The sequence below is a fragment of the Ambystoma mexicanum genome, chromosome 1p, assembly GCF_040938575.1.
Source record: "Ambystoma mexicanum isolate Mex_15411 chromosome 1p, UKY_AmexF1_1, whole genome shotgun sequence".
Classification (NCBI taxonomy): Eukaryota; Metazoa; Chordata; class Amphibia; order Caudata; family Ambystomatidae; genus Ambystoma; species Ambystoma mexicanum.
This window is the reverse complement of record NC_090921.1, coordinates 526,559,933-526,586,004: the sequence shown is the minus strand read 5'-3', so window position 1 is coordinate 526,586,004 and position 26,072 is coordinate 526,559,933. Positions and strand designations below refer to the sequence as shown.

Here is a 26,072-nt window from a genome sequence, read left to right as displayed (position 1 = left end):
GATTCACTGTACCTGCTCCTATTCCATGGCCGTTCTGCATCATGCCTTGATTTCTGCATGTGTGCGCTAAATGCCCTGTCATCCCACACAACCAACATACTGGCGGTGGTCTGATCATTTGCCCATTTGACATATCTTGATTTCCATTTAGCATGTTTTGAAAACCTCCTTGATTATTCTGGAAACCTCCCTGATTACTCTGCCATCCCCTTCCTCTGAATCCTCTTCCCCTGGGGTAAAACCCTGTACTGCCCTGATTATCTGCTGTGCATTATTGACTTGTGGCATGATCGATTCAGCTGTGCTAGTTATCATTGCTCCTTCGGGAGCATATTTTGACAATTTCTTCTGCACTAATTTTGCCTCTTCACCCTTTTGTGCAGCTTCCTTTTTGCGATTCTTTTCTTGCAGCAGCCTGCAATAGTGTGCCATGGTCCAACTGTATTTCTGACCAGGGCTTGGCCTCAATTCCTACCAATTTCTTGAGCTGTTTCTGTACCGGCTCTGGCAGCCCTTGGCACAATATATGGTAGAACACGGGTATAGACTTCCCTCCAAGATTCCTCAGTCTCTAGTACCCATGCGTCTTGGAAATTCTGTATGTAAATCAACGGATCTTCCGACTCTTTCATTTTCCGAGTCATGATAGCTCCCATGTCGGAAATATCTGGGTATAGCACTCGTAGTGCTTTCCACACCGCATTTCTGCAATTGTTAAATGGAGCTACGTCATGCGCAGTATTAACTGTGGTCACACAAGGGTAACCCGCCCGTGTCCACACATCGTCTGCTCTATCACCAAGTATGGCGATTAAGAGACCTTTGATATCCCTGTTAGCTAACGTGGTCCCTCCCATCATTTGTTCTAGCTCGTGGATCCATTTTCCGGCTCCCGATGTCAACATTGGAAACTTATTTTTTAAGTTTTCTCGGTCCATGTGTGGCCATGGAATATACTGTTGCCTTGCGCCACCTTTCTCGAGCAACGGAAATTGGGATGCATAGTCCCCTTTCCTCTCTTTGTTCTTCTGTCTATTGCAGGAGTAATATTATTGCATCGCCGCCTACAACGCAATGTCCTTAGCCGGCTCACATAGGGTGTTGGAGATGTAAGTGATTTCTATCCGGCACTTGAGCTAAGTCAATGCCTAGCGTGGGATGCACAACTGTAACCCTTAATTATTTATTTGCGTCTAAGTTCTTTTATTCTGAACGATATACCACTTACATCACACTCCTCTCTTTTAAACCCCCCGGTCACACTGAACCAGGAATCAGGCTGGTTTGAAAAGTTAAAATATTTATTCATGATTTGCACAAGATATATCACACTTTTTATAATGGTTATACAATAAGCACCAATGGGGTGAAGTCACACTAAACAATCTCTTTAATCACAAGGAGGAATTATGGGGAAAATAATGCAGAGAAAAATACTTTTGTGTGTTTGTTCAATCAAATGGCAATGTGATTTACTGTTTCCCCCTGCACACTCTTCAATCCCCTCAATATGCAATGTAGAAAGATAGGAGGAGAGACAACCGGGTTCAGGAATGCAGAATTCAAATGCAAATATATCAATCCCAATTTCCCCCCAATATGCAATATAGAGAGATCGGAGAGAGAACAGGTTTCAGGAATGCAGAATTTAAGCAATTATATCAATCCCACTTCCCCCAGCAAACACAAGAGAGAAACAGGAATGATTGCAAACTTGTCAAAAATGGTTTTAAAGTTGGCTTTGAATGAATTGGGTAGAAACACTAAAATTGGGCTAAATCACAGAAATTGTTGAAATTCTAATGGGAGCCGCTTTATCTGGTTTCAGATAAACACTAGCAATGATTTGAGAGTAATAAGCAAGTTGAAAACTTAATTTTGAGGTTGGGTGCCGTGAAGAGCTATTTTACATGTTATAGATCTTAGCCAAACGAAAAATTTGCAGCAAACATTTCTCCGTGCGGGAATCGCAATTGAAGATAAACTATAAGGAGTTGAGATGGGTTCTTTAGAAAGTTTAGGATGTTAGCTACAAGTAGACACTTGCATTTCGTTTCTAGCATGAACATTGAAGAAGTTATGGACGTTTCCGTGGAGGTCGTTTTTTTTCAGATAGAAACAAAATGTAAAACAAGGATGCGCTTTTAAAATACAAACAAGGTTTCTTTACACTAGGGATGGACTATGAAGAAACAAACTATACGACAGCACAACCACCAGACCAGGACGTCTCCGATCAGGTTTTTGCCAGCCGAGTAGCTCGCCGCCTTCAGAAAAATATATCAGCGCAAAGATGATTTTAACAATATTATTACAGAAGGACTATAGGATAAGAGAGAGAGTTCAGGACAGACAAAAGGGATTTTTAGCAATACAGTTCTGGATATAAGATAGATTTGGATAAGGATGACTATGGGCAGTGCAAAGGCTAGTGACAATCCTATACTATGGATACTCACTACCAATGTTTTGAATGGAACAGTCTGGGATTCTGGTTCTGGTCAGGGATACTTTCTGGGACAGTCTGCTCTGCACACCGGACTGGTCTGGTTCAGCGATCAGGAAGGCACTCTGGACACCGCACGGCAGGACTGGACAGCACGGCAGGACTGGACAGCAAGGCACTCTGGTCTACACTGCACAGCACGAATGGACTGGATCTGCAATGGCTCTCTGGTCTGCACAGCACGACACAGCACCAGATTGGGATTTAATCTGCCCTTCTGGTTATGAAGATAATTCTTTGGCAGGCAAGCAGTTACAGCAAAGCCTGGCTGCTTCTTTGGGTTCCCCTTTAAGTTGAGGGATGGGTTCTGGAGGTTAGGCCCAGCTGAAAATGGATCAGCTATGCTCTGAGCCTTTCTGCTTCCAAAGTTTCAGGAGTCTGGAACAAGGAGTATGAATGGATCTCCTTCAGAGTGCTTTGCTAAATTCGGGATGGTGGGTGGATCAGTCTGTTTTTCTAGGCCCTCAGCTGTCTCTATTTATGTGTTTGATAAAGGGGTGGGTATGCTGAATTATCCTAGCCGCACCCCCTAGGTAATCTATTGGCTAAAGTCTGCTCTCTCCATTGATTGGAGGAGAAAACAGTGTGTCATCAACCCCTTTGCCTTTTGCACATCAAATCTATTTTTGATATAATACATCTTTACATGTGTACAATCTTTATACCAATAACACACCTAGATCACATATTTTGTGGAGCACACCCTCTTCCACGACTCGTTGCTGTGAGATCTTGGGTCTGGATTTGACAAATTTTCACACTTTTTGTCCGGGACACATCTGATTTGTCCACAATTTTGTACATGTGTGCGCATGATATCTGGGCATAATCGTATGAAGTTTCATGCTTCTGACATAAATACAATTGCTACAAAACCAGAATTTTCCCTGTGTCTTCCCTGAACATTGCACAGATTTCTGGCACCTCTTAAAATGTGCATAAAAAAATTTACATTAACACTGCTACTAATTCTATAATTTTTACAAATTCACACAGTCCTTTATCAGTCTTTTTAGAAATATGCTTTCTGTGCTTTGTGAATCAACAAAAATGTCTGTCTCCGCCTCCATCTTGTAGGTCAAGAGCAATCTCCGCCTTCTTCCTCTGGCAGAGGCCACCGTTGACACTTTACAATCTGCATAGCCTTTCAGTCAAGGAAGGTCCATTGTCTCTCCCAGGAGCAGCCCCAGTGCCCCTCCTCTCTTAACCAACACCTGAATGTGAGTTCCTGGTCCAGAGAGCATAAGGGAGGTGCCTTGCCCAGTGGGGGAGTTGCATTGTAGTTTTGGCTTGCATCAGGCTTACTTTAAAAGTCACTTTGTTAAATTTTTCTTTGTTGAAAATAAACTTGCAATTTTAAAACAGGCAAATAGAACTCTAACTCTAATTCCAGTCTCTAATCCACGGATATTAAATAGTTGCAACCTATATTACTTTTGATAACAGGTCACTTAATTTATAGACATTTGATTTCAATTGCACAAGTTTAAGCTTCTGATGCAACTAATGACAGCTGTCATACAGGCAGCCGCTGGCACTGCGCCCATATTTCGACAGATTTTCACAGGCAAGCACACTTTTTTTACTGTGGATATTTTCATGACAGATTCCGCTTTTCCTGACATTGTGTGTTCACAATGATTCCTTAAATGAAGTGATGGGTACACCCAGCAAAAATATTGGATGTTTTGTGGTGTTTTGGACCGGTATTATGTATTTTCAGCAACCGAGAAGAAAGGGATTTAGGAGCAATTTCTGGTTTTCTTTCAAGAAAGCACTGCCTTTCATCTGTGCTCCATTTTTACATGTTGGGCAGCCCAGTAGCATGTTTCAGCAGTGAGGTCTTCTTTCCACTACTGTCAACAGGCAAAGTATATTTGGCAGCCATCTTTTCGGGTTTCAAAGTGCAATTTTCATAGGTTTTGGCGCGCATGGGGTTTTCACGGCCATTTTGCTGATTCTGGTGCCACAAGCACACATGGATGTTGCAGGGCAGAGCCTAGTGGGTTAAAACATCCCACAGAGACACCCACCTTTGACCGTGAGATACTTCTTCGTGTCGGTCTGACTGTGTGGCTGACTCTAATGCCCTTCGTGCAGACTCACTAGAATCTAGCCATCTTATCCCTTTCCCTCCTGGGAATCGTTTTTCACGTCTCCTCTCTTCCTCCTTTTCCTCATGTCCCTCTCTTTCGGTGGCAGACATTGTCTGCGCCCAACTTGTGCAATGTCTTGCATCATCTTTATTCCTACTTATTTCCAACCTGTCTAGGGACAGTTCTCTATTTCCACTACTTTGGGAGATGTCCTCAGCATCGTAACGCTAAGTGCTCTCTAGGTGCTCGTCTTCCCCTTCCCCTTGGGGTACTTGTTCTAGCCCCATTTCATCATATATCCTATCAATCGTTTCTCCGATGCTTCTGGTGTCGAAAAGTCATCCTCAATATTTGCCCTAGATGTGCCTAGTACCGAATCGTACTCAGGAAAGAATTCTTCTATGTCCTCCCAGTATACCACTGGATCAGGTTTTATAACCTCCCTTTCCAGATATTCAAGATTGCGTGCTCTCTGTCTTTGCTTACGTTCTACATAGTCATCTAATTCTCTGCGCTTCCTCGCTTCTTCTCAGACCCTATCTTCTTCCTCTTTCTTTGCATCTCTTCGTTCATTTGCCCTTCGGATCCCTTCATCCCATCCTCTCTTTATTCTTTTCTCTCGTATCCTTTGTTCTTCTATTCTTCGCTGCTCTTGTCTTTTTTTTGGTCATTGGCTACTCTCTGTTTACGATCATGTTGCCTTTCTTGCTCTTCGCGATATAACTGTTCTCGTCTCTGCCTATCTTTTTTCTTTATTCTTTCGTCTCTCAATCCTTTTTCTTTTTCCTTCTCTATAAATAGTCTAACTTCTCCTTTGTTTTGCGTCATCAATGCCTTTGCCATCGAGTTTCAATAAAATCTGCCCTCCCATCCATTCGTTCTTTGCAAATGCTATCTCATCAGTTCTATCCTCGCTTCCTTTCCATCTTTTGCCTTCTCTCTCTGCCTCGAGAGATGTGCTTGTCTGGTCTCTTCTCTCATCATCGCGTCTCTCCTTGTCCCTTGGGACTTTGCAGGTGTTCTCTCTCTCTCTCTCTCTCTCTCTCTCTCTCTCTCTCTCTCTCTCTCTCTCTCTCTCTCTCTCTCTCTCTCTCTCTCTCTCTCTCTCTCTCTCTTCGTAACTACACTGTGTAGGTGACTCATATGCTGGGTTGCTATACCCCGTGGCTGCTTTAAGTTCCCTGAGCGGGTATAACCCTTCCTCCTTATTTTTAATTTTTGTTTCAGATAGGGCGGGTGGCGCTGAGGGCGCCTCACCCCCCCCCCCCTCTGTGCATACGTTAAGTATCCAGTCTAATGGCGGTTCCTCGTCCTTGTCTTGTTGATACTTTTTCCACAACTCTAGACTAGCTAGGCATTTGTCTAACTTTTTGCCTGTGTATGTGGCATGCAAGTATGTTGTCATGTGTTGCCAAACAGCTTTCGATCATAATCCGCCCTCCTGTGGCCAAGGCATAAACATTTTGTGGGCGGTTCCTTTAACCCATTCTGCACTGTACTTTTTCAGTTTAGGCGCATGTTTCGGCAACTGTTTGCACAGGTGTGCTAATGGAGTTATGTCTCCCATGCTTAAATCTGTTCCCTTTCTCTTTATATAACACTTGTTAATGCTTTATATGATTTAAACAACTCCAGCAATATGAGCGAGCACCAATCACTGCAAGCTCCAATCCCCTTTTATTTCCACAAAATTTTATATCTTCTATTTTACTCAATAAACATCAATTCGTATACTACAATATCTGTTATTTAATCGTGTAAATCTTATGTCAGTTCTTCTAAGGAAAAGTTTTGACTTATGACATCACAACAAACAACACATAAGACAGACGTCGACAGACTAGACAAACTCAAGCTGGCCACATATACCTCTGCCTCTAATATTATTACCCTGACATGGAGTTTACACCCATCCCTTTCACAAAAAGCATCTTTAATCGCTGTGGTGACCTATTTGTTGCCCTTTGTTTGGGACTCTGGCTGCAGGTTTCGTCTAGCCGCTTATATTAAAAGCGTAGGAATTAGGTGAATCCTCTCACTTCTCGGGGTGTCTTCCCCGGTATCCTCTCTCTGTCTACTTAATTATTCTTGAGTCATTATTTCCTTCCCCATGTATTTATACATTCTTCTCTACTTCTGACTATATTTTGTTTTCCCGCCTCCCTCCGTTACCTTTTCCCTTACTTGTTCTAAGGTGTATGCTTTTTGCCAAAGCATTAGTCTTTTCACTCACTGTTCGCATGTTTCCTCTCTGGATGCTCAGGATCACCGCCTTCTCCAGCTTTTCTCTCGCTCAGCTGCCCCTAGGAGTGGGAAGGGGTTATGTGGGGAAGCACAGGTCCCTTCAGACCTCCTTCTGCTGATTTTATTTTTACTCTACCACTGTCTACGGGGAGCTTCACGGTCTACTCAGCTGATTGGCAAAGGACTTGTGATATTACCGAGGGCCTAGAGTTACTTTGTGTCGACGGTCAATGGGGGTCTTGTCTAATCGATAACCATCCTCTGCTACCAAATGTGCTCCAAGACCCCCAACCGACCTATAGTCGGGGTTTGCTCAGAAGCACTTTAAGACAAGATAGCAGCACCCTTGAGATGGATGGGGGGTGCAGATATATACTTCAACACCAATCAATCAGGACAAATCAATGGTTTGGCAAAGAGAGTCAGTTTAATGACAAGTACAAAAAACGGGGAATCTCATGAATATCAGCGGATGCGTGATCTTCCTTCTCGCTTCACATCTCCAATGAACTTCATAAAAATCATGACATTTATCCTGACAACTCGTCATCATTGACGTGTAACACTCAAAAGTTGACATGCAATTCTATTGGTTCTGGAAAGTTAACTTTAATATAGGTACTATATCTGTATATGGTGAGGGGATTGGGTAAAAACTGTCAGGTGGGCATCTAAGCCCTTCCTTCATAAATGACTACTGTCGACGTCACTAAAAGTATGACGTCCCATTGGTTCTACTAACTATAGGACCTGAGATTATTAGGCCCATTGTGATTGGGTTGGCACCAACCCCATGCATACTTTTCCACTTTCCTTAGCAGCACGCAGAATTGTCGCCAGGTGCTGGGTGCCCCTTAGTTACATGACCTTTCTCCAGTTATTGTTGCAATCAATCATCACTTTAGTAGCCATGTGTCAATTATTTCACTGTGGTTGGCCTCGAGACTGCATCTTCTGTCTGGAAAAGTTCTGATATCGTTGTCTGGCCTGGTGCCATGCATAGGTGTGAGCTCTCGCTTCTTCTTGTTCGGCTGGTCACGTGATTCGGACACCGTGAATTTGCCTCTTTTCCACATAATTTGTGTATTTGATTTTTGTTTTTACCCACCACCTGTCTTCGTCTTCTTATCTTGCCCTTTCAGAAGCAGGATGTTCTGTTCTTAGTTTCAATTAAATGTAGCTACTGTTCGTCTCTTCCACTGATACGACCTTGGCTTTCCTGGCACGGGTTGCCTCTCCTGAGTTTAGTTTCAGCCGTCTCTTCTCGATTTTGCTAAATATGAAGCTTTTTCTCGTGTGGCCTTTAGTAACCTGGGTTGTTTCTGCTTCTTGTGCAAAGTGGAATTACACTTGCATAACGTACTTCCTTTGAGGTAGATTATGTATATTGGTGCTTGCCGCACTATCCTTCTACTAAGCATAGCAAGCCGCACGGTTTTCTTAGCTGGCTTGCAGTTTCAATTATATATACATGCGTAAACTGGTCGACTATCTTCATCTTGCTTACAATTTAAGATATTTTACATTTTGACATTGTCCTTTCACTTTAGGTTCACGATATCCTTGTTCATGGCGTTTTCGTCTCTTTATGCCATTCTCTGGTCGTCATTTCTTCTATATAGGAGTCAGTCTGGGTTCTCGTGACATCAACATTCGTCTTCCATTAAGACCTTTTTAGTTTCCTCAGGGACTGTACTCGGACGATCTTCGTTTCCTTTCATTTGTTGATACGGTTTTCTTAATGGATACCTTATTGTCCATGGCTTTCTTGGTATTGGTACTTCAATAGGTGCTGTTCTTCTGATAGGTACTGAACAGAGCCCTACTGCGGCTCTCTGCTGGTTTATTTGGTCATCATACGTCACCTATTTCGGTGTGAACGTTCCTTGTACTTCAAAATGGACGGTTGGAGTGCAGGCTTTAGTTGGGACCTCTACACTACGTCACTCAGCAAACTCATCATGGCCCTGTACTGCAGCAACTATGTGCGTTGGATACAAAAATGGGTGCAAACTGTAAAATCCACTTCCAGTAAATATAGGCGCAAGACAGGGCTGTGTATTGGCCCCTTTCCTGTTTCTCCTATATAGAAACTGCTTAGTTCATGGAATGTCTGTGTCATCTCTGGATGCCCAGAGATTGGGCCCTGCAAAGTGGAGTATCCTACTTTTTGCAGATGATGCAGTGCTCCTTAAAAAGAGCCCTGTAGGTCTCAACACCAATTGACGACCTTTGGAACACTGTGTGCGGCTCAAGGCCAGATCATAAATAATTCAAAAACCAAAGCTTGGATGTGCCGCCCTACAATTTGCCCTCTCAGAGCAAATCCTACGTTCTATTTCAGTAAGTCCTTGCTGACCATTGTGGCGTTTTTTCAATATTTGGGAATGACATTTGCCAGAAATCTGAAATGGGCCAAACAGATTCAAAAGAGTAACATAACATCGGCCAGCTGGTTTTTCAGCTCGTTATGGGGGGGAGGGGCAATTTCCTCGGCCATGATGGTATACAAGCCCCAAGCTATCACTGCTCTAGTCTATGGAGAACTGTTTGGCCTAACTCCATGCACACCTTTGCAGATAACCGAAAACAAATGTTTAAAGCTCCTCTTGGGGCTTGCAGGCAGTGCTCCATCTGAACCACTAGCCCTTGAAGTAGGGCATGTGTGAATTAAATAGGAGGTCATGATTAAATCCTTCCTCTGTTGGCTTAAGATCTGGTCTTTGGATGAATTGGACTCGTATAAAGAGGGCTTTGCAGATGTGATGGCCGTGGATGGTACTACATCCCTACCATGGTTGAAACGTGTTAAAAATCCCCCGACCGCATTGGATTTAGACTCAGTGGTCTGACCCCCTCTAATATCCATCCACGGTCCAAAGCAGTACTTAAGGGAACATTTTATGAATGGGATATGGGGACAAAACTGGATATCTGTTCCTCTGGCCGACTGTCAGCGAACTATCTGGTGTTTCAATCTGGCCCAGCCATGCAGACCTATCTGGATTACCCAGTAGGCATGAAGAAGAAATCTCTCTATACCAAATTGCGCCTGGGTATTCACCCCCTTGCAAATTTAACTAGACACTGGAGAAAGGGATCGCCTGGTTTCTGTCCAGTATGTCCCACCCTGGTGGAAGACAAACTGCACTTTGTTGTCCAGCCCATTGTACAAAACCCTGAAACCTAAATGACTGACCCCTTTGTTAAGTTCATCTGTGATCAATACTAGGCGTGCGGTGACCGCTTTGAAAATATGCACAACACCATGTTCTGTTAATGCTGTTTGTATTTGCTGCCTTTAAGACAAGGGAGAGCATTTAACAGAATGTGCAGTCAATCAGGCCTTCAAGCCGAGGTGTGCTTGTGCAAAGGGTGACTTGTCATGTATGCAAGCCTATATATAGTTCTGTTTTAAAGCTTGATGAAATATGATGTTGAAATCTTGGCTTTTCATATTTTGTGTATCAATATTAGCTCAGTTGGATGAAATTGTGTCTATAATCTGCTGTGTGATTTCATTTACTTGAGTGTACAATTGTTTGCCCTGCTTTTATGGTGTACAGCCGAAATTAAGATGATTTGACATTGAGATTAGAGAGACGGGGATGATCACCCTCGCACCCTAGGTGAGAGAGTGATGACCCCTGCATCTCTAGTGAAAGGAGTGCCTGGCAGTGGGTCAGCGCCGCAGTTAAATGAGGCAACAATTACCTTACCTGACTGCTGCCCGTTATGCCACGACCCGGCCCTTTTGCAAAATGGCCTAACAGGCAGCATTCGTTGCGGCACCGACCCCCTGCCCTCTAAGTGCCCCAGCTCAAGTTTGAATGCCACTTAAAGCACTGCTGCTATTATCTTCCAAAGACTTGTTTCTCAATTGCCCCTTCCCGTGCCTCACGGGGCTGCCAAAATGGCAGAAATGATCTAACAAAAAGACTACATTATGTTTAGTCTATTGACTGGATGAATAGCTCTGAAAGGTAACTGCTCAACTTGGTCATGTGGCCAGCTTGCAGTCAGTACGTGTGAATCCTGGAAGGGTAAACTCAGACATTCACTCGCTCCTCAGAGTAAAATAAATGTACTCATTATATTTGGTAACAGCGCATATTGTAGCGCTCGGAAGCAAAACTAATTCGGCATTACGTGGATAATTATTGCCAATAGCCAATAGCCAGTACAGCCTGATAGCATCTCTTGTCTTCTAGATCCTTTAAACCTTTGAGCCCACAGTCTGGACCGCTTTCCAAGACTGACCCTTACTAAAGAGATATATGTACAAGTGAGGACTGGGAGGCACTTCTGTTAGATTTGTGAATCAATTAACTACATGTTCCAGCATTTAATTTAGGTAAGCAAATGCTGTATAATGGAAATGGTCTGAAGGGAAGCCCTGCAGCCGGATGTTTCACTGATATGGGGAACAGAGAAATGCCCCCTATCCTTTCGCCGTTTTGCTTACTTTCCTGAGGAGTCACATCAAGCTCTGAAGAGGCAGAGAAGTTTTCTGAACATGTGTGGGCTGTTGTTAAAATACAAATGTTGCTAATATATGTAGAGTCTCCTTGCACAATGTACATGTAGGAAAAGTGTGAGACACTAGATAATTGCACAAATGTAAATACTGTATTCGACTCTGACAACATGTTTGAGGGATGGATTGTCCAGCAGGGCGAGAAGGGCTGCCCCTTTGCTGCACTGCATTTCTATAGCATGTTTCTTCTGCAAGCAATAGACTGCGACAGGCCAGGTTTTCCAAATGCCAGTGCAACCCCAGTATACTCTGATTCCATCAAGTCCCAGTACTTTGTGGCATCTAACAACTCGGCTGAACTCTTTAAAATCGGCAAGGAACTGGCCAATCCTGTCGCAGTCTCTATCTCCCCTGTCCCTTCCCAGGCCCTCTGCACGGCGGCACTGGCCTCTCATTTCGTCTCTAAAACCCAGGAAATCCTGTCCTCACTCTCTGCCTAACCCCTCCCTTCCCCTACTCCCTGCTCTTCCTCTGGTCCTCCTACAGCCACACCTCCTCCCTCCCCTTTTCTCCACAGATGAGGTTTCTAGACAAGTCCGATCTATGAAAGTCTTGTTGAAATAGGTTCACCCCGGGTCCTCCAAAACTATCAAGGACCACATCAACTCCCTGGCTCCTGCCCTTGCTGATTTCTGCAATCACTCCTTGACCACCGGAGTCCTCCCTTGTACACCCCCTTCTTAAGAATCCCTCTGCTGACCCCTAATGCCCGGCTAATTATCACCCAATCTCCATCACTCTCTTCCTGGGCAAGCTCCTGGAGAAACTGGCCATCTCCCAGCTCAATCTCCATACTGAATCTGTTGGCTGTCTCCACGACCATCAGTCTGGCTTCAGAGCTGCCAGAAGCACGGAAACTGCTTTCCTGACCACCTGTGAAGATCTGCTCTCCAATCTTGACTCTAACACCCATTGTGTCCTCAACCTGCTTGATCTCTCATCTGCCTTTGACACCGTCAACCATGCCATCCTGCACAACCATCTCTGTGATAACCTGGGTATCACTGGTCAGGCTCTGGCTCGGCTAACTAATTTCCTCTCTGACCGACCCTCCCAGATCCAACTTGGGTCCTTCCTCTCTGCTACCTTTTTCTCTGCCTGTGGTATCCCACAGGTGTCTAATCTCTCTCCCTGGCTGTTCAACCAATACCTGGCACTCCTTGCCCACCGCATCGCCGCTCTCTGCCCCAACTTTCAGTGCTATGCGGATGACACTCGGCTCATTTTCAGGCTACCCTCAAACTCCTCCTCTCATCTCTGACTGTCTGCTATCCAGGAGAGTGTGTGCTGCCAATGACCTCTGCCTTAATGCCAGTAAGACTGAGATTCTCCTCATCGGCACGCCCACTCCCTCCTTTCCTGTTGCTCTCCGGCCGGCCTCTCTTAGTCCTCTTCCTGTTCCCACCTACAAAGCCAAAAACCAGGTCATCTTCGACTCCACACTCTCCTTCTCTCCTCACATCTCTGACGTCTCCAAGAAGTCACACTACCAGCTGCACCTCCTCACAGGTATTCTGCCTTTCCTCTCCTTCCCCCAGAAGCTCACTGTCTCCAGAGCCCTGGTTCTTTCTAGGCTGGACTACTGCAATAGCCTCTTTCTAAATTTGCCTGCTTCTACTCTCCGCCCTCTCCAACTCATCCAGAACAGGACTGCGAGACTTGTCCTTGGCCTCCAGCCCAGGGATCGTATCTCTCCAGGACTGAAATCTCTGCATTTGCACCCAGTGGCTGTGAGGATTAAGTTCAAAGCCCTCTGCATTGTCCACAAGGCCTTCTGGTTTCTGGGGCCTCAATACCTCTAACTCGCTCTTCCTAGTATCTTCCTTCTTGAGCTCTTCGCTCATCTGCCTCCAACTCCCTCACGGTCAGTTGCTTCTCCAAGCAACGAGTTGGGGGTAGATCTCTCTCCTCGGCTGGTGCCTCCCTCTGGAAAAGCCTCCCTTAAAATTGAGGAGAAACATCTTGGTTCAGGAAACACCTCAAAACATTTCTCTTTGCTTCTGCCTTCTCTCCTCCTCTCCTCTGCTGACCCCTGGCTGAAACCAGTACTGCACTGGCTACCTGGACACCCTTCTGATTCCAGGCCCAGGTCGCTCTCCCACCAGCGTCACACACCTGCACTGCCCACCTGGCAACCCCCCACACTTTGGGACTGTTCTGTATCCCTTCAGTCCCGCCACCAGACCTCCATAGCTGATGTCGCACTTACTTCCCCTTCCACTTGCCACTTACTGGCCGCTATTTTATTTCTTGTCTTATCTATCCCGATGTACTGAACTTTCCATCCCTCCTTTCCCTTGCACTTACGCCATCTGAATGACGCCTGGCCTAGTAGGATCCTTGCATGTCCCCTTGTTCCCCTCTCTTGCCTCATCGCGCCTTGAAACACTTGTGTATAGGCTCGTTATAAATGCCATATATCATATCCTGTATCATTACCAGTGCTTACAATCCCAGTGATATATTCCAAGTTTGGTAGGCATCATGCCAAACGAGGGAATAAAAAGGCCAGGAGTCAATTCGTAGTTACCAGAGAGCAGAACAAGTGAAAAAGTCAATTGCTTACATGTAAACAATGGTATCTTTGCAACAAATAAATGCACGCTTTATTCACCATTTCAGACCGCATTTAAACCACATATGTAATAAAGAGCAACACATTGTATTTCGAGTTTAGGCAGCTTCTGCAGAACACGTGGTTTAATTGTACACTGGCAAGTACAGAAACATGCCGTTTTAGGGGCATAACTGAAACCACTAGTGAATGTAAGTCTGTATGGACTGCGTTGGTCCTTCGTTTTCATGGAAAGTCTCCTGTGCGGCTCCATTAGCTTTTCATCACTCCGATGTGGGGCTTGTAAACCTATCAAATGTTGCAGAACATCACAAACACAGTGAAAAACGGAAAGACACACCTTACACGCTGCAAAATATATAACACATAGTTGAAAGTAACATTTCTGCTGAAAACTGGCACTACAGTATATTCTCGTTTTGAAAATCCTACTTGGCTGGTATCCAAAGATTCCCAGTTTGCACAGTCCCAGTATACTTCCTGTGTGACGACCCCAGTGTCCTGTACTGAACAAATCATACATCGACCTCAAAAACACGGAGATCATGTGCCACGGAAGACCCCCGCTTGTGCAGCTCAGACTGAAAAGCTGCAACTCCTCTCCCTGCGCCCTCTACAACCGAGGGGCAAGCAGTGGGATAAGGGGGCGCCCACTATGGTGCTGCTGCCTCGGCTCTGCTCCAGGCCGACTTCTTCAACAAAGCTTAGCGTCGAGCACAATCGCTCTTCAAGCTTTCGGGCCCAATTAACCACACATGGTGTGGTTTCTTACTGCGTTTTCCTCCCACCACCCTCCCTTTATTGCTAAACATGTCACCTCTGCATTCCAAGGAGGTTGAAGCCCCTGCCCGGACCTTGAAAAATCTCTACCCCCCTCCCCTCTTTGAAAGTAAGCAATTTTAGCCAATTGTAGACAGTACCGGGAAGATAGCTCAGGGGCAACACACTCGTCTTGGAAGCAAGGCGATGCGTAGCAACACATGTTCAATCCCCGGGTCCGCGCTTAGAAACCTCTGGGTATTAAGTGCGTTATAAATAACCAATTACATATAAGTCTTGCACAGCCCTTTTGAAATGAATGGAAGAAAGTGTGGTAACACCACAGCAGGACCTCCTCAACTCTGCCCTATCCTCACTGTCCTAATGGCCTTTTTAGTTTCACGTTTGCCACAGCAGATGGGGACTGTGGGAGCTTTTGGAGCACGCTTTACGTTTCCTCAGACCTCGTCTGTTGGTTGCACTGCACCCCACTGTCTACACGTCCCCATCATTCCGGCGCCGTTTTGACTCTTCTTTTTGGTTCCTTGTCACCACCTTTACCTTTGGCCACAGACGGGAATTGGCTTCCAAAGTAAGTCTCTGACCAGTGTCCAGACTGGTCTTTTGGCACCCACATTAACATTAGCTCAGAGGTTTCATTAGCTCTGGATCCTTAAACATAGGGTGCCCTGTTATCCCAAATAAACACAGAACATCGGTCAAAGGCACTGCTATCAATTGAAGAATGTATTCAGCCAGTATTCCCTGATAGAATCACTCCTCGTGACCTAACTCCAGAGGCAGGAATGCTAGTGTTGAGCTCACCGGGGACTGAAAGAAACAGATCAAGCAATGGCGGCCAGATCATTATGATTTGATAGGTTATTTATAACACGCTTAATACCCTGAGGTTTCTAAGCGCAGACCCGGGGATCGAACTGGTGTTGCTCAGTGACGTCTTTCTTCCAAGGCGAGCGCGTTGCCCCTGAGCTATCCTCCCGAGACTATCCTCGTTGCTGCACTTTCTCCCTGTAACCAATGAGATGTGGATGAGGTGGGCTGTGTTGCACACAAGTGTCAAGGAGTGCCGCCCCCTCCCCTTTTATCCTTAAGATTAAATCTGTCAGCACTGCTTCCTCTCACAATCCTAGGAGCACCAAGAAGCATTTCCTTGTGACCCATGGCCAGAAACCTGCCTCCAGAAAAGGCATGGGCAAACGTCAACTGATGGTTGCCAATTCTCCATGCCCAACTGGAAAAACTCATCTCTTCGAAGTCTGACCTGGGACATCAGCAGATCTGCCACACCAAGAAACCCTTTTAGTGAAGTGTGTTTGATCAAGGATAAAGATTGGGCCATTCTCATTTTCTCTCTTCAAAACAGAAATCGGTGCTACAAGTCAGTCACGAGGGGACCCTGTGTGTCCAGATACCAGTGAGCCAAACAGAACTTACCCCATGGGTGCGCGTCCTTTGATGTCCCAGAGATGGACGAGGTTTACGCCTCCCAAGAACCAAACACATCTGAAATAATTAATTACTGGACAAGGATTCAACATCCTCTACATAAGACGGGAAGTATTGAGCTAAGAAAGCTATAAAGGGACGTCTTCCTACTTTCCTATCCATAAGAAGTAGAATTGGGGCCAAATCTCGACCTCAAATGATCAAGCTAATGACAGAGCGCAAACCTGGAATAGAATGTGAATGAGTGATTACCTGCAATAGTTTGGCTTCACTGAAACCAGTGCTCGTTGCAGCCTCTCCGGCTTGAGATTCGTTGCTGGCGTTCTGTTTGGCAATGTGTGCAGTTTCGCCCGTGTCACTACTTTGCAGATCGCCTGAAGTGGAATCTTAAAGGCCTAGCCAACGTTGCTGCCATGCCTCTTCAAGAATTGGCTATTTGTGTTGTAGGTTATGTATCTGCCACACATCCGTTTCAGCCCCTCTGTTTCATCTGTATTTTTCCTGGCCGCTTCACCTCTTACCTTTTCCTATCCTATGCGGTTTGGATACACCGGGCACGGGCATAATATACTCATGTACAGACTGGCATTGACCCTTTGAAAGAACTGTGGGGATTTGGCACAATATACAAGATTTGTAACGTAACCATGTCTTTGTCATGCTTGGACTAGAGTTTATCTGTGACGGCTGATCAGAGTTGATGTCATGATTTCTTTGATTTAATCAGTGTAGTATCTCCCAGTGATTTTAATGTCTTAAGTGCTGAACACGTTTTCACGAGTCATTGAAGGAGTCTGAAAGAGAACTTATTATGATCCATTTTGGCAGTTTGGGAGACCGACTTTTCGGCAAGTCTTTTAATAGTTATTAATGCCGCATTGTTGCTAAGTATTTTTTTTTTTAATGTTTCATCGCAAGAATAGACTTGCATCTCAGACGTTCCTTGAGGAAGTGATATTACATTGAAAAGCATTGTTTCAATAAAGGGACTTTTTCTTAATTGAGTGTCCCAATAGGCCTGTTGGAGAGTTTGTCCGCACATCCTCTGGTAAGGGCTTAGAAAGGACCAGGGGTAGGAATTCCGTTAGGTTATCCTCGCTCTCACAATTTCAATGTGACCGAGCAGTCAAGGCCTCACTGTCAGGAGGGCCCGGTGGAATTGAGAACCAGTTTACACACATCCTATGGGTAGAGCCCACTGGTATATTACTGAAATGCACTCTTCATATACGGGTGTTCTGCATAAATTAAATGCCTGCATTAAGGGTATGTATGCACTTGAGGATAGAAATGGGGGTAGTGAAACAGTGGGGTTGCCCGTAGGGACACAAGAGTGCAATCTATGCAAGCAGTCAACAATTCTGACATTTCAATAATAGTTTTCAAAGGTTACAAACTTAACCTCCTCTGAAGCGCATTGCCAATCTTAGGAAATACGCTAACCAGAAACACCATAGGAGGATATTCAGCTCAAGCGTCGGCACAGAGGACATTCACAGGAGAAGAATGCAGTGATGACTAAAACAATTGGATGCAGAGCGTTGTGGCTGTAGTGCCCCTAAGAAAGATCTGCAGGCATAGGCCTCAGGTGGTGAGGAAAGGAACCCTTGACCGAAAAGAAGGCAGAAGACCCCCCCCCCCCCACAAAGTTGATCAGGTTGCTAGAGCATGGACAGCGGGTCAAAGGATCAAATGATTTAGAGGTCATATCCCTCATTTGGTGTGCACGGGTTATGGCTGCAGGCACAAGGAATGTAGGAAGAGCCCCTGGCAATTGAAGGCATGGGCCAGTGATGTAGATGAACTGGCGCACCTCCACGAGATGACCCTCAAGTCTGTGGACCGGGGCACAGCAGAAGCGGTGAGATGACACAATGCTGACCTTTTGGGACAGGTCAGTAGATGGTGCGGTCCAGGCTTAGTACTGCAACTAGGACAAAGCAGGGTCCCTCGTAGGGAACACAGCTTCAGAAGATCAGCCTGAATAGTCCCTGCATTGAGCATCAAATGAAGAATAGTGGCAACAATGCTGGCCGGTCTCCAGCAGCACAGTAGGTGCCCCCCACATCTGTGTCAGCGATGAACACGGCCCAGGAGCTTCCGGGGAGGAGGATCCTGCCCACCCAGATTTTCACACCTTTTCTGTTTCCGCCTCTGGGATATGGCATTTACTCCCCAAATCTCAGTATGCAGGATGCCCATCTAAAGTTAAGACCAGTCACTCGCATTGTAAAGTGAAGTCTGCCAATCTGCACACTTTTAGTTAATGCCACGAAATCCTGCTCCTATAAAGTCCTGCAAATCATTACAATGCACGCCACTCCCAAAAATCTGAAGATGGTCAACAAAGGTGGATTTTAGGTCCAGTCCATGGACATGTCACTAGGCCACGAAATTGATGTGCGTTACAAGACCACATTGCGTTTTTATTTTTTATGTAATTTATTTTGCATTTTTAAAGCGCTCACACAGCCCGTATGCATCGAGGCGCTGTTACAGGATTTTATTTTGTTTTTGTCTTAGTTGCCTATTTATTACACGCTTAAATACTCAGACGTTTCTAAGCGCGGACCCGGGGATCCAACCTTCGTGTCGTCTTGCTTCCAAGGCGAGCACGTTGCCACTGAGCTGTCTTCCCGGGAGTCCTTTTACTTTAAAAAACAAAATGTATTTATTATAGCAAAGAAGATACGAAAGCTGAAGACTTGTATGTACTACAGCTAACTTTCTTCTATGATGCGAAATGTAAGACCCCCGTCTGTGGGTAGAGGTTTCCAGAAGTACGCTCCTGGGTCCCATAGCTATAAAGAGGCCCCCATTTTACACCTGCATGTTTGTCTGTGACTCCCAGATCCCAAGAGATGCTACATGTTGCCAATGTGTTATTCCAGACGTGCCAAGGTTCACTGTGATTTCACGCCCTTGTCCTATGAATTGCTCCTGTGCACTGTAACTTTGCTAGCACGACTACAGCACTCTGGTGGTCTGCCTGCTGGTCATGTGAGTAGCGGTAGATGGCTTGCTTCTGTTGTCCTTCTCACTGAACTCACAGGAGGTCTCCCCGCTATTTAATGCATACATTAACACTGTGCTCTCCATCCCCCAACAGGGAATATGAACATGACGCCCTGAAAAAGAAGTTCACCCGAGCCAGAAGCTACAGCTCGGGAGAGGAAGAGGAGGAAGAGTACAGCTGGGGAGGCCCAGCTACGGACCTTTAACTCTCAACACTCATCAGCGATTCCCTCACCTTCATGGCTTCAAATCCCACCTCACTTACCCTCAGCCCGACTGGTGATGCATCCCGACAGGACCACATACTAAGGGTTCCATCACTCCAAAGGAGTGTTGGGGTGGGAGGGACAAAGGGGGCCAGTGTCTGATCAGAGGGACATCTTTGGCCTAAATCAGCCCACGTTCCACTCCCTGAGGTACAAAGATGGCCCAACGTTATCCTTTTAACAGGAAAAATAAGACTGTTCATGACTAGGAACTTGATTGGGTCTGTGGGTCTGAAGCCACCCTTCCTCACTCGGGAGAGGAGGGGTCCAGATGGACCACAGAGCAATCCACGCTCCTGCTGCAGGAGCGCCTGCTCTTCCTCCCAATCACCCACTTGCATTTACGCACATTATAGGTGTACAAGGAGATAACCACTTCAAGAAGAACTTTATCTTTTTAATAAGGTTTTTTAATATACATTTTTATAAAAATAAAAAGGTGATCCAAAAACAGCAGTTGGCTCCAGCCCCCTGTGGCTCTGGGCAAGAAATCTAGCCACCCATTTAGTTTGCAACATTTGCGGGCTAGCACCAAATTGGCAGACTGAAATACGCGGCAGAGTATGTGTGTAGGACCTTTGAACAGGTGTAAGCACCTGGCATCACCTCAGTGCCTTCCTTCCAGGATACGTCGGGGATTGTTTTGTACTGAGCCAACGCCATGCCACAAATTCTCTTGGCGAGCTGCACGGTCTTCCCACTAGCCAACAAGTTTTAATCCTGTGTGTTTGTATATATTCCACCAATAAAGGTTGTCATGTCTATTTGTAATAAATGATGATAAAATGTTTTCAATATGTGTTAAATTAAACATTTCAACTGTCATTTGTTGTACTATATTTGATGGCTTTTTCTCACAAGCTTTGACTCAAATGTTGATACTGGCCTGCTAGCAAAGGACCCTTTTCCCTGCTTTTAGCAGGGAGTGCAAATGTATGCTTTCGAAGGGATTGGTTCCTCCGACGTATTCCACATCTATGACAGGTAATCGCCACAGCTGTGCTGCTTCGGAAAATTTTCGGCATCTGCGCCCTGCGTCGATGACGTCGATACGCTGTCCTCGAGGGCCTCTGTCGAGCCGACGTCACCGGATGTTTTAAGTAGGACGCACAACGCCCGTAGCCTCAGTTCCGTTTTTTCTGCCAACGTGTTCGCTTCGGAGATCCTGGCGCGCCTCGGTTCTTCTGATTCTATCGGTTCTTGGAACTTGGTTTGTGAAATTATCATGTCTTCTTCTTCTTCTAACCCCGCGGTCGGGATTCAAGAAGTGTGGGGACTGCGGTTCCAAGGTATCACTTACGGATCCGCGCGACGTCTGCCTCTGGTGCCTCGGCGAGGACCACACCACGATGACTGTGACGAATGCCAGTCTTCGACGTGAAAGGCCTTGTGGGAGCGAAAGAAGCTGTCGGCAGGTAGGGTTTCCAAGACCCGAAAGTCGAAATCCACTGGTCTTTCGACCGACAATACGAGGGTCGACTCTCCGCATCGTCGGCGCAAGTCCAGGGGGGTCTCGGTCCCGGAGTGGTTCCCGCCATTCCTCTGCCTCTTCGAGGCATTTGCGGAAGCGCCAATACCGGTCGCCTTCCTCGTCCGAGGACTCCGCCGGGTAGCTTGTCCTACCAAGCATTCCTCTCCTGCGGAATAGGACGCATTTCGTAAGGAAATGTTGCCGATTTTCAACTTGCAGGACTCTGTTCCGTCAGCGCCTTCGAGAGAAGCAGGCAAGGAACGCGCTAGGGCCACCGTTCGCACACCTTCAGGCTCGGGCGGTCGGCGCGATCACCGGGAACCTTCGAGGTCCCGGTCGGACAAGGTGGGTCGCTCTAGCCATGCCCGCTCCAGGTCCCGGTCCTTGATGCCCTCGAGACCAGTAGAGCCTGTGAGGTCTTCTAAGAAGACGTCAACGCCATCAGTGCCATGACCGTCGAGGGACCCTCTCGAGGCTCCGCCTCCGAGGAAGTCCTCGAGGCCGTCAAAGGACTCGCTCGGGGCACCGCCCTCGAGGTCTGTGTCGAAGCCATAGGCGCCACGCTCGACATTGACGCAGATTTTGTCGGCACCCTCGACGCCTTTTTTAGAGGCTTTAATGGAGGTACCATCGGTGGAAACTCAGAGGAAGGCCCTGAAGAAGTCGGTAAGGCCTGTATTTGAGCCTTTTTCTGTGCCCCATCCAGGGATTTATTCCAGCCTCTGGATTACATCTCTGAGGTGGATGAAGGGTCTGAGGAAGGTTTGCTTCCTGATGAGGTTCCTGATGACATGTTATCTGGTCATAGCCAGTTGGAAGACCTGCGTCAGTCTTTGCACAGTGCCAGTGGTCTTGATACCTCCCCAGAGGTTGAGTTTGGCAGGCCTGAGACTGGTATGCATAATCTTCATACAGGCGACTCATGTCGAGGGTGATGGAGTACTTGGGGTGGTCTGCGCCACCAGTGGATTTTCTGCAGAATGACCTGACAGATATCCTTGCCCAAGGTTCATCCACTGACTCGGTGCTGCCATTTCATATGTCTTTACAGAGAAGGGTGGCGACGGCTTGGACTGCTCCGGAGAGTCTCCCGGCTGTAAGCAAGTTGTTGCTGAAAAAATACCATCCAGCCAGTAGCGACCCCTGCTACTTGACTACGCACCCTACTCTGGAGAGTTTGGTGGTGCAGGCGACTACGGCCCCAGCAAAGCAGGCGTCGTACCCAACCATCCCTCCTGATAGGGACGACAAACGTTTTGATGGCTGGGCGAAGAAAGTGTTTTCTTCAGGGGGTATGGCTTTACAGGCAGCCACTCCATGTGTGCCTTAGCACATTTCACTCACAATCTGTGGAATTGTGTGTCTTTGGCGGCTGAACATATTCCCGAAGGGGAGGAACGGGATGGTTTTCTTGCCCTCGTTCAGGATGGCAAGGATGCCATGTGTGAATCTGTTCAGTCGGGTCTGGACATGGCAGACTGTGTCAGCCAGTCCATGGCGGCGAGCACCGTGATGCACAGTGCATGGTTGCGGAAGTCGGGGTTTGCTCCTGACGTACAAGCCCGGCTTCTCAACATGCCTTTTGATGGTGTCCGTCTTTTTGGCAGCAAGGCTGACGAGAGCCTTGAGAGGTTGCAGACCTCCAAAGATGCAGCGAAGTCGTTGAGCGCTGCAGTTCTCCAACCTCTGCCTTTTTGTCCCAGGGGACAGCAATGGAGGGGAGGTTCCTTTCAATACTACTCTTCCTTTGGTAGATCGAGGGGAGCTGCAAGTCAAAGGGGCCACCGTAGGAGAACCAGAGGTGGAAAATAGGGTACTCAAGGTGCCAAGGCCGCTCGGCAGTTGCCTCTTTGCCCTCAGGCACTGCCGCAGCCGCTTCATCTCAGTCATGAGGCCATGACCCTTGGTTCGCCGGTTGGTTGAAGGCAGGCGCAGCATCTTGTAGAATGGCGTGCCATTACTTCAGATGTGTGGGTTCTGGAGATCATAGCTACTGTCTTCCTTTTCGGCAGAGGCCTCACAACAATCCACCAGGGAATCTCTCTTTGAAGAGTCCGGATCCACTCCTTGCGCAGGAAATCAAATCCCTGCTGGAGAAAGGCTCCATGGAACTGGTGCCTGTAGTGGAGAGGAACAAGGGATGGTATTGCCCATATTTTTTGATTCTGAAAAAAGACGGGGGATTGAGACCCATCATGCACTTGCATGGTTTGAACAAGCTCCTCAGGAAGGACAAGTTCAAGATGGTTACTCTCTCTCAAGTCCTCCAGGCCCTTCAACATCAGGACTGGTTGGTGTCTCTAGACCTCAAGGACGCTTACTTTCATGTGCCGATTCATCACAAGCACAAGTAGTACCTGAGGTTCGCGGTTGGTGACTCGCATTTTCAGTTTCGGGTCCTGCCGTTCGGATTGACCACCACCCCGTGGGTCTTCACCAAGCTCATGGTGGTGGTGGCAGCGTATCTCAGGAAAGGGGGGATTCACGTCTACCCCTACCTGGACGATTGGTTGATCAGGGCACGCTCTCCTGAGCAAGTCCTGGAGCATCTGTCAGCACCTGCCACTCCCTTCACAGGCTGGGCTTCTCCCTCAACTTAAAGAAGTCCCACTTGACACCTACCCAACGGCTGCAGTACATCAAAGCTGTGCTTGACATATCCCTGGGGCTGTGTTTTCTGCCCCAGGTGAGGACTCATCACATTCTGCAGATAGTGAACAAGTTTCAACATGCCCAGAGTCTCCCGCTGTTCGAGTTCTTGAGGTTGCTCGGCCTCATTGCATCCTGCATTCTCCTGGTGCCAGAGGCCAGGCTCCGGATGAGATCTCTGCATTGGGCTCTCAAGATGCAGTGGTCACAGTTTCCGGCAGGATGTCGGATCCCGTTCCGGTGCCACCCTCGGTCGCCCAGGATCTTCTGTGGTGGGCCGTCAAAGGCAATCTGATGAAGGGGGGGCTCAATTTTGGCTACCCTGGCCGGAGGTGATGATCGTGACGGATGCATCCCTCACGGGATGGGGAGCTCATGCCAACGAGTTGACAGTCAATGGTCGTTGGTCTCCGTCGGAGTCCAGACTTCATATCCATCTGTTGGAGCTGAGGGCCGTCAGGCTAGCCCTGAAGGCTTTTCTGCCGTCTGTGTGGGGGAAGACTGTCCTGATTCTGACGGACAATACAGTGGCCATGCACTACCTCAACCAAAAGGGGGGGGGGGGTCAGGGTCTCTCCCTCTGTGCACAGAGGCGATGCAGCTCTGGTTCTGGGCCATCTAGCAGGAAATTTCGATCTCGGCAGTTCATTTGGCCGGAGACAAAATTGCGGCGGCGGACACTCTGAGCAGGCAGAGCACAGTCTCTCATGAGTGGGAGCTGGCTCAGGAGATTCTCCTGGAGATCTTCGCCCTTTGGGGGACGCCGCAAGTGCATCTCTTTGCCACCAGTATCAATCGAAAGTGCGAAAGATTCTGTTTGTGGGAATTTCCTCCAAAAGGAGCCTTAGGGGACGCGTTCGTTGTGGAGTGGTCCTTCCCACTGCCGTACGTGTTTCCTCCAGTCCCTGTCATTCCGCAAGTGCTGCAGAGGTTAGGGAGGTTCGGTTCCCGAATGATCCTCATTGCTCCTGCATGGGCCAGGAGAACGTGGTACACGGACCTTCTCGACATGTCCATCTTCCCTCCACGCCGTCTTCCCTACCGAGACAATCTGCTCTCACGGGAGGGGGGGGTCAGGTTCTCCATCCAGAGGTCAAGTTCCTCAACCTTCAGGCATGGCTTCTGAAAGGTTGAGGTATAAGGATTGGGTCCTCCCTGAAGACATGATGGAGGTGTTGCATTCGGCCAGAGGGCTTGCAACGAAAGTTCTGCGACTGGTGCAGGGATAAGAATGTGGATCCTTTTTCATGTCATTCCTGTGGGTCTGTCTTTTTTTCGTTAGCCCACAAGGGCCTGCAAGTGGGTACCATTAAAGGTTACCTGGCGGTGCTGTCCATATTTAAGCGCTCGTCTGAGAAGTGTTCTTATTCCTTTGATTTCTCGGTTTCTGAAAGGGCTCACTAATGTGTTTCCACCATCTCCTTTCCAGGTGCCCGGTTGGGATTTGAACCTGGTTCTAAAATTCCTCATGGGAACTCCGTTTGAGCCCTTACATTCTTGCCCTTTGAGACTGTTGACCTTAAACTGTATTTTTAGTTACGCTTACTTACGCTCGCAGAGTGAGTGAATTGCAGGCACTTTCCGTTAAGCCACCCTTCACGGTGCTCCCTAAGTACAAGGTTGTCAACTTCCAGCCTTGTACTTCCTTTGACAGATTGACACCTAGACCTCTTAATCCTTGCCTGATGTCAACAAGGCGCTGGTACCACAGGCACCTTTTAGCTTCATGGCAGTTGGCGAGCTGTCTCTGATGTGCGATGCTTGGAGGTTCAGTATAAAAAGTGAGACCTGTCGTTTGGTGCAGGTGTGACAGTTGCAAACCCCTTCTGGGATCATCAACCACCCAACTTGGGTCAAGTCCACCAGTAGAACCATGCGAGCCAATTCATCTGATCTAGCAAGGAAAACGCACAGTTCTGGGACCTGAAATCATGTGGCACTAGATAACATCCTCAAAACAGATAATGTCTCGAAGTAACGGAAAGGGGTTCCTAGGTGTTGTCACCAAATTATTGAGGCATCCCGGAGTTCACCAGTTGATTTTGGTTGGCGAATCCTCTGAACGTGTGTATCCTGTTATGGCTGGACTGGTGCACCCAAGCGTCAAGTTCAACTTCTTCCAAAGCCCTTGTACCAACCCATCTTTACCAATGATGCCTAATGCTTCCTCAGGCCTTAAACATCTAAACGTTCTGAGCCAGTTTGGTCTAGCCTAGAGAAGGCAGAGTAGCCTATAAAATCCCTTGGTAACAATGCACAACCAGTCGTCTTCCACCTAGGTCCTTTCTTCAAACAGTAGATACCACAAATTCAAGGATAAAATGGAGAGATGCTGAAAACACTCCTGGGCACTATTTTTATTTTATTGCTTCTAGTGTGAACGTAGTTCAAGAGCACCACAGCGCTTTACAACAAGAGGGTGCCAGAATTGGGCTTGACATTTTATACAGTAGCGTAGTACTGATGGTGGAGGGAGGGATGGATTTG

At 47.0% G+C, this 26,072-nt stretch overlaps 1 protein-coding gene across 4 annotated transcripts in view; it reads left to right on the top strand.

Moving 5' to 3' along the window:
* TJP3 (tight junction protein 3) overlaps nt 1–20,290 on the top strand; it is a 363,200-nt gene extending 342,910 nt beyond the window's left edge. For 3 of the 4 annotated variants that reach the window (XM_069649427.1, XM_069649425.1, XM_069649426.1), the window contains exon 21: nt 19,294–19,543. In XM_069649427.1, the coding sequence (XP_069505528.1) occupies nt 19,294–19,405 (112 nt within the window). In that variant the 3' untranslated portion in view covers nt 19,406–19,543. Of the gene's footprint in view, nt 1–19,293 lie in introns of all 4 variants that reach the window. The other variant, XM_069649428.1, reaches the window with a different exon arrangement.
* Nucleotides 20,291–26,072: the final 5,782 nt, after the last annotated feature.